This window comes from Sitophilus oryzae, unplaced genomic scaffold (genome assembly GCF_002938485.1).
Source record: "Sitophilus oryzae breed Bouriz unplaced genomic scaffold, Soryzae_2.0 scaffold_1494_pilon_pilon, whole genome shotgun sequence".
Taxonomy (NCBI): Eukaryota; Metazoa; Arthropoda; class Insecta; order Coleoptera; family Curculionidae; genus Sitophilus; species Sitophilus oryzae.
Window position 1 is genome coordinate 4,397,430 of NW_022146163.1, and position 9,699 is coordinate 4,407,128.

The 9,699-nt window shown below is 32.2% G+C and overlaps 1 protein-coding gene across 1 annotated transcript; it reads right to left on the bottom strand.

Annotated features, from left to right (window-relative positions):
• Nucleotides 1-1,344: 1,344 nt before the first annotated feature.
• On the bottom strand, nt 1,345-9,691 carry LOC115877528 (pre-mRNA 3'-end-processing factor FIP1). Its single transcript, XM_030893753.1, has 7 exons — nt 9,401-9,691; nt 9,059-9,272; nt 8,765-8,996; nt 8,522-8,705; nt 8,246-8,414; nt 4,015-4,228; nt 1,345-1,851 (listed from the first exon to the last, which is right to left on the bottom strand). The coding sequence occupies exons 1-7, from the start codon at nt 9,551-9,553 to the stop codon at nt 1,734-1,736; spliced, it is 1,284 nt and encodes a 427-aa protein (XP_030749613.1). The 5' UTR covers nt 9,554-9,691; the 3' UTR covers nt 1,345-1,733.
• Between the last annotated feature and the right edge of the window lie 8 nt (nt 9,692-9,699).

Genomic DNA, 9,699 nt, shown 5'->3' on the forward strand with positions numbered 1-9,699 from the left:
CTCACAAAATTTGATATAACCTAGCCAATGAGAGCCACGAGGGGATCCATATATGACAGTGAGATCGTATCTGTCATTTTAATTCACAGATTTTCCACACATATACTACTCATTCCAAACCAAACCAACCCCTAATTACAGAAAGATTAATTTAAGTGCTATTAAAAAATAAAGAAGAGACCAGGAAATGACGTGTAGGGCTTGACCTCGCCAAAATTATCATTTCCCAGCCGTCTTTGGCGCCGTTTTTTTTATCGTTTGGTATACTTTCTTATATTTTACCTTTTTGAACTTTTGATATACCAATGGTCTTCCTTGAATTGGGGACATCCTGTAAAACTACAATATGATCGAAAGCGATAGCTATGAAATAAAGATACCTCTGTCATTTTATATGTAAATTTATATGGGGAATGTCACCGAACTTCAGTTCCAAGCCAACTGGACACCATCTTTTTTCGATCATACGGTATAATGCGATATGATTCGGCAATTTCAGAATATATTGATCCACCATGTAGAGGGCAATCCAGCATATTATTACGAATTCTAGATTTTTTTATTCTTTCACGTTCCGATTTTATTTTAATGTGTACCAGATGTTTGGATTATTTTAACGTAATTCATGCAGCCTAATCAAGCGCGCTTTGACAGTTAAAATATTCTAATGCAATTTTCATCATTATACAAAGCACGCTTGATCATAAAACTTTTCAATCATATTATGTTAGTTTTTCTTGCGGTAATTTTTAGTTGCTTTGCTTTTTTTAACATACCATTTCCTATAATCTGTCCAACGCGAGGATCCCTGACAGTGACAGTTGTGTCTGTCATTTTAATTCACAGGCAAATTTTATTTTCTGTCATTTTTTGGATACTGACTGCCGAAATCTTCTCTGGAGCCTTTGGGCAGACTATAGGTTGGCGAAATACGATGTGCTAAAGCAATGTAAATTGATATTTTTATTGGATAAATTTAATTTAGTATAAGTAAAAAGAGAGCTGAAATAAATTCAAATTAAATAATTTTGATTATTTTAACAATTAATAAACTATTGTTCAAAGCTTTACCATACCCAATGTCATATAGAAAAGCAATGCGGGAAAAATGTGTATTTTTATTTTAGTTATACCAAAGTTTACACAATTAAAAATATTTCTGGAAAATTTGGTTATACTGATGAAAATTACATTTTACGCAATAAATGATGATTTACTTGTGTGTGTGTGTGTGATTTATTTATTATTTTATTTACCTCCAACTATTACTTCTTGATAATTAAGAAAACACAAAGAATGAATTTATTTAAATTTAAAGAAAAATAAACTGAAACTGAACTTGTAAAATTCTTAAAATGTATTTCATTGTGACTTAATTTACAAACCCATCGTAGTTAACACAATATTTTCTAATGCAAAATTCGGAATTACAGAAATGAAACATTTGTTAAAGATTAAAATACCAAATGATCATACAAAATATAATTAAGTTCACTCTAAAACACCTTCAACGTTTCAAATTAGATAGCATATATTTCAAATTTTTTATATCTTTTTAAATTATAACAAAAAACATCTGAAATATTGGACAAGCCCTGGACACATATTGGTAAGTGAGATAAAATAATGATATTCAAAAGTTGAAATGAAAATATTAGGTTTGATTGGCGACTTAAGTATATTTTATATTGATTGTTAAGTATTACATAAATAAAATGATATTATGTAGACATCTAATCGCTATCTTCGTGTCTCCTGGACTTCTTTTTCTTGTGAGAACGATGCCCAGGACTTCTAGATCTTGACCGATGTCTTCTGGACCTACTTCTGGATCGTTCTCTTCGACGAGATCTAAAACAAAAAAAATATCCATAATTATCGTAAAAGCGTGGTCTGGATTTTAAGGTGAAAGACAGCGATGTAGACAGCTTAATGAAAAATCAAATGTATTTAAAAGAGATAAACGTTGGGTTGATAGATTTTTTCTATGTGGTATTGTCGGATTTTGTATCAAAATTTCAAACCGCAGAAGTAAGCTTTTACGAAAAAAGTTGGAACTATAGTTGGAACTAGTTGCATCTAAGGTTGGAACTTTATTTTTCACAATTAGTTACTCATTTTACTACAGCTGTAATAAATTATATTTAGCTTAGATTTATATTATCTTCATTTCAGTAATATACATGAAAGTTATTAAAATAGTTTATTTTTTCCTAATTTATTTAAGGATAAGATAATAATGGGGTATAGCATGCCAAATCGACCACTTTTGAACCCGACCTCTTTAGATTTAGCTAAAAGAGCTTTGTCCTTTTCTACCCTATCAAAGACGTCTCTCCAATTTTTTTTACCCAACCCAAGAAAAGTTATGAATTTTTACAAAAAAATAATGGCCTTTCTTTTTTCAAATAACCATAACTTTTTCAACAACTGACCTTCTAGGACCGCACCGCATAGAAAATTTTTGTTTTTAAATGTTCTTTTCAGAAAAATATACAAATTTTTTTTCGAAGATCGTGTTATATGAAATTTTTTAAGTTCGCCATTTTTTATTTTTTTTTTCTCATAAAAAAATTCTATCAATTCTACAATGATCCCCACTATTTCTGGAGTGGGCCGATAACTATAGAGATAGATATTATATTCCTTATTTCTTATTTCTGCCTAACAGCGCTTTCAGATGGAGCGGACCGTCTGGTCCGCGACGGACCCTCCGTCGTGTTTTTTCAACATAGCCGTCGGACGGAGCATACGCGCCCATGTGGAATTGTTCATATAAACTCATGGTACTTCCTCGAAGTAGCGGACGGTTCGTCGCGGACGCTCCGCTCCATCTGAAAACGCTGTAAGTACCACAGATTTATAGTCTTACAGCGCTATAAATCGCTATAATACAGCGCTATAAATCGGCTATGTTGAAAAAACACGACGGACGGTCCGTCGCGGACCGGACGGTCCGCTCCATCTGAAAGCGCTGTTAGGCAGAAATAAGAAATAAGGAATATAATATCTATCTCTATAGTTATCGGCCCACTCCAGAAATAGTGGGGATCATTGTAGAATTGATAGAGTTTTTTATGAGAAAAAAAAATAAAAAATGGCGAACTTAAAAAATTTCATATAACACGATCTTCGAAAAAAAATTTGTATATTTTTCTGAAAAGAACATTTAAAAACAAAAATTTTCTATGTGGTGCGGTCCCAGAAGGTCAGTTGTTGAAAAAGTTATGGTTATTTGAAAAAAGAAAGGCCATTATTTTTTTGAAAAAATTCATAACTTTTTTTGTTTTTATTCGATCATACGGTACTATGCTGCATGTCCTAACAAAAGTTATAAGTGCCAAGAGAAAGTGTCTATGGTTTATGTATATTATACATATGTATTTTAAAAATTTATTAGTTTCAGTTCTACTGTGTTTTTCTCATTTATCTCGAAAAAATAATTTTGGCACTTACCCCCTTTGGTATTTCCACCCTTCAATTAGTAAATTGCGTTTATCTCATCAAGGAGGCCAATATCGACAAAATATCAAGAGACAACTTTTAATCGGCATTAAACGACTTACACTAGTTCGCTAATAAGAGAAAAAAGCCAGTGGCGTACATTTTTTTTAGAAAGATATTCCAGTAATAACCCATATGCACGTCCCTGGTGAATATGTCCACACATTTTTAGCATTAACATATGTCGCATTTTTTTAATCGCTAAAAGTACTTGGAAAAAAATTATAATAAACTAAAAAACTATTAAGACTCTAACATCCTGTAGCTACGAAACAAAGCTGAACTGGACCCACGTTGATAAATAAATCTTATTTTTACGTGAGGAATCTCTTGACGAGAGATAGCAAATGTTTTTTGAAACACCCTGTATAGTGTTACAAAAATCCCAACAAAATGACTAGTAACTTCTCCCGATAATATACGATAAAAATAGTTGTAGTCAATAATTTATATTACAACAATGACGAGGTCTGCATATAAATGGCACAACAATGCTAATTAATATCTTACTTTTCTCTTTCGTAGTCCCTAGGTTTGACAGAACGACTTCGGCTCTCCTCTCTTTCCCTGTCGCGTTCTCGGTCTCGCGAAGAACTCCTCCGGCTCGGCGAACGACCCCCTCTAGGTGGGGGACCCATACCGTGTCCACCCGGTCTAGGTGGACTGCCGCCTGTCAGCGTCTTGATTTCCGATGGCTGCCAACTGGAATTTACCGGCCCGTCCACTGCAAAAATAACAAATAAGTTACACAGTACGTAATATCTTGAAAATAATTGCAATAAACAAATATAAGTTTTCCGAATCTGCTATACGGAAATTCCGTACACAAAAATATTTATATACAGGGAGACCAAGCGTTACTCCTATAACTTTTTTAATTATTCAAATAAAAAATTGGTCAAGTGCATTCATTATCTATACAACTTTAGACACTATATTATTATAAACTTCTTTCCGATTTAGCTGAAATTTTGAATGCCTATAAGTAATTTAAAAAAAAAATGAAGAAACATTACGAAAAATGTATTAATCAATAATAAATATGTAAAAAGTAAAAATAAATATGTAAAAATATGTAAAAATTAAAAAAAAAAGATTAAAAAAAGTCGCCTTGACTAGGATTCGACCCTGCCTTACTACGGCTCCAACGTCATAGCAGCGTAAAGTCCTAACGCTTTAACCACGCGGCCACCGAGAACTTGAAAGATTCTATGTAAAATTCTTACTTAAAAGATAATATTTAGTCAAAGTACTTTTTTATTTATAAACATTAATTTAATTCTGTTCTTAGTATTTGTTCTTATAGCGGCAACATAGATACATTATCTGTAAAAATATCAACTGTCTAGCTATAACAGTTCATAAGATAGACCTTTGTGACAGACGGACAGCGAAGTCTTAGTAATAAGGTTCCCGTTTTTACCCTTTGGGTACGGAACCCTAAAAACGAGATTTGGTATGTTAGTATATGACATAAATTAGGATTGATTGACGTATTCAATTGTTTGTTCTACAACTTTTAATTTTTAAATGAAACCCTAGGTGTTTTTTTACTTAATTTGATAAAAAAATGACACTCTCAATACAATCACATATCATAATATGTCAACTGTTGACATTTTCGCATATGGTTTATTTGAAATTGTAACGTACAGTTCACAACGACAATTTGACTCGAAATACCAAGTGTGTGGTATCAAATTATTCGTAAAAAAATGCGTTTACCAAATATGTTAATGAGCCACCCTTGATCCATTTGAAAAAATTGAAATATGATTAAAAAACGATATGGGCATCTTTTAACTGGCCAGGACAAGACACGAAAAACATTAGACGATCATTTTTCCCCAAAAAAAGGCTTCTTGATTAAAAATTCTGTCATGACACTCTAGATTGAAATATAAAATGCGATTTTCTTAGGCAAAAATGTCAAAAGTTGACAATGGCATGTCATTCTATTCGGAATGTCATTTTCTATCAAATAAAGTTAAAATATACCGGGGGTACCATTTAAAAACCAAAAGTTGTAGTCATTTCCGGTTAAACAGAAAATGACCAAAAACAATTGAATACGTCAATCAATCCTAATTTATGTCATATACTAGCATACCAAATTTCGTTTATTTATCTGGAAAAATAAAAGAGTTATAGGGGTGAACCAGTTTTGAGACGCATCACGTATAAAAAAATATTGACGCACCTTCAAAAAATTTTTTTGTCAACATATCGGGCGATTCAAACATATTTTCAAAATTAATTAAATTAAAGAAATTACGGGGCGAACAAAAAGTGACATCTCTGCATAAATAAAACAGACCAGGCAAGTCAGTTTTTAAATTTTGAAAGTAAAAAAACACAAATGGTTAAATGGACAATAATTATTTATTGCACTCATTTAAAAAATTAATATATTACTTCTTATTGTCAATGCTCAGTTTTATTTATTCTTTTATTAAAATCTAACTCAAAAGACCACACAAGATACATTCTGACAAATGTTTTGTTGAGAGTGTAATATATGATGACATTGTAAAATAATTGACATTATGGAAGACCATATTTAGTTACCATATTCCTTAAAATGTTAATTCATTAATTCTATTGAATACATAAAATATTTGGGAGTCTTATTTCTAGATCACCACTAGTAACAGATATATGTATTATATGACCAAAAAAAACAGCGTTAATTAGCTTAAAATAATAAACTTAATTGAAATAATAAATAACTTATTTGCAATTCTTTCATGAATTGATGACATTTACCATATAATTTTACATAATATAATGACAGTGATTGTCATTTCTAAGCCAATTTAACATCATCATATTGTACAGGGTGGACCATTTTTCGTTGTTTCTATAGGGTATCTAGGAAACCGTGAGAAATATTCAAATTTTGATACTGCAGTCGGTTCTTTTTTTGAAAAAATTACAATGGCGCAAACGGATCGTAGCTATCTTGATCGGTTTCGAAGCTACAGGGGGATTCTCAAATTTTGTACTTTTTGAAGATGTTCGATAGTTTGTTTATTTCAGCAACCACGGAAAATGAATTATACATTCTAAATGCACTTTTCTGTGTAGAATGCAGTGGCGTAGTAAGACTTTTTTCGAAAAAATTCATCATTTCAACAGATTGAAGTACACACACATCAATCGGTTGAAATGAAATGTCCCGCATCCATCAAATGTATGTCCCGATCACCATGACAACCGTTTACTTTGTTACTCGGCGCGGCCTACTATCTACTAAGTGGATATTTTAAGAAAAATTTGAAATGTTGAGGTTAATAGTGAAAATAGATATAGAGTGCTATATATTTTCGAGAAGCCCTTGCCAGCTGAATAAGAAAATTTAAAAATATACAGGGGGTTCTATTTAAAAAAACATGATTATAGTTAATATCTCAAAAAAAAATTTTTTCGAAAAAAGTCTGACTACGCCACTGCATTCTACACAGAAAAGTGCCTTTAGAATGTATAATTCATTTTTCTGTGGTTGCTGAAATAAACAAACTATCGAACATCTTCAAAAAGTACAAAATTTGAGAATCCCCCTGTAGCTTCGAAACCGATCAAGATAGCCACGATCCGGTTGCGGCATTGTGATTTTTTCAAAAAAAGAACCCGAGACTGCAATATCAAAATTTGAATATTTCTCACGATTTCGTAAATACCCTATAGAAACAACCAAAATGGTCCACCCTGTACATATACCGGGTACGTCTCAAAAGTGGCTCACCCCTATAACTTTTTATTTCTTCAGATAAAAACCAGATTTGGTATGTATATGACATAAATTAGGATTGATTGATGTATCTATTCAATTGTTTTCGGTCACTTCTTGTTTCACCGGAAATGACTACAACTTTGGATTTTTAAATAGCACCCTCGGTATTTTTTTACTTTAATCGATAAGACATGACACTCTGAATAAAATGACATATCATATGTCAATTTTTGACATTTTCACTTAAAAAATCGTATTTTAAATTTCAATCTAGAGTGCCATGGCTATGTTAAAAACACTAATTTTTAATCAAGGGGCCTTGGAAAACCAGATTTGATGGTCTAATATTTTTAGTGTCTTGTCCTGGCCAGTGTTGCCACAGCTACCCCATTCGGGGTAGGTTTGGTTTGGTTTGGTAAAACAATTTAACCCCGCTATCTCGTGATAATCTACCCCGATGAAAAATAAGCTTGTGGCAACACTGGTCCTGGCCAGTTAAAAGATGCCCAAATCGTATTTTTAATCATATCTCATTTTTTTCAAATGGAACAAGGGTGGCTCTTTAGCATATTCCAAAAAAGTATTTTTTTAAGAATAATTTGGTACCACACACTTGGTATTTCGAGTCAAAATGTGGTTATGAACCGCATGTTACAATTTCAAAGAAACGCTACACAAAAATATCAAAAGTTGACATATGTTATTTCATTCTATTCCGAGTGTCATTTTATATCGAATAAAGTAAAAAAATACAAAAAAATACCGAGGGTGTTATATAAAAATCAAAAGTTGTAGTCATTTCCGGTGAAACAGAAAGTGTCCAAAAACAATTGAATACCATCAATCAATTCTAATTTATATCATATACTAACATACCAAATATCGTATTTTTTATCTGAAAAAATAAAAAAATTATAGGGGGTGAGCCTCTTTTGAGACGCACCCGGTATACACATAAAACAAATAAGAATGACTTCAAACATCAAACATTTTAGAATAAATACTTACTCCACTGAGAATCTTGTGTTGGTTCATAACCACCATAGAACGGTTCTGGTTCAGGATTAAAGCCATATTCGGGTGGAGGAAAAGGGTCAGAGAAACTATTTGGTGGTGGTACTGACATATCTGGAAAACCTGGCTTCCTACTATATTCTCGTCTGTCAGCTGTCATTACCTAAAAAAATTATTTAAAAAATTAAAAAAGGTGAGATTTTTAAAAATGTTTTAAAGAAATACAGTAGCCTTTAAATAAAAAAAACTGATGATAATTTTCTAATGTACCTGAATAGTATTCATTTTTGGTGGTTCATTAGCTTTAGTAGTTGTCTGGATGGGTCTAATATTAGATCCTTGCATAAAGCCCTGATTTGGATACTTATTATTATCATTACCAGAAACAGAACCTCTCGGTAATCCAATAGCATTTAATGGCACAATTCCAACACCCGATTCATTTATGCGAATTCTATAACAAAATTATTTGTTTTAAGGAAATAACAATTTATAAACAAACCTAAAACACACCTTTTTTGTCTTTCACAATATGCCTTCCATGTATCTTCGTTAAAGCCATAATTGAAGTAATCTGTTATATCAGCACCGGGTTTTCTCCAGGGCTTGTCCTCCAAAGAATCTAAATTATAATCGGACGCTGGAACTCCATTAATTGTTCCAATTTGTTCAAACTCTTCCACTTGAAACTTGCCTGTTTGCTGGACACTTTTACTCTTATCAACAATGGCAGTTGCCAAAACACCTAAGTTAGGTAAACATATTGGTTAAATATTTTTCTATACAAATAAAAGTTACAGTACTAACCCCTTTTAATATTCACTTGTTGCGGATAAGAAGTAGTAGTTTTTATATCTCCTATTACAACATTCACGTCATCATCACTCTCATCGTCTAAATCCTCATCATCATCTCCGTTTTGTCTAAGCTCCCCATCCTCTCGTTCATTATCTATTTCTCCATTTTCTTTCTCTTCATTTTCATCTTCTACACCGGGAGGTCTATCATCATTACTTTGTTCCTAAATACAAATAAAAGTTTATCAAACTAACTATTATGTATGTTTACTGTTTCTGTATCTATAGTAAATTTTTTTCAACATTGCATTACGTTAACCGGAGTTTATTTGGTCAGAAAATTAACACAAACCTGAGGATAATTTATTGGAGATGGCTCAATCGGAGGAACAGCATCGTTAGAGACAGCCTCTTCAGGAGTAGTTTGCTTTTCTTCTTCGGGGGGGTTTCCGTCTGGATTATCTCCATACAACCACTGGTCATCATTTTCAACGTCATCAGCCATTTAAGTATGGTGTGCTAATTATTAATAATCTACCTTATTTTTATTAATTGATACTTTTCAAGTTTTTGGAATCAATAACCTCTTTGCCACACACCATCAAAATTAAAATCAAAATGATCAAGCCAAAACTGTCAAAAGTCAAAACG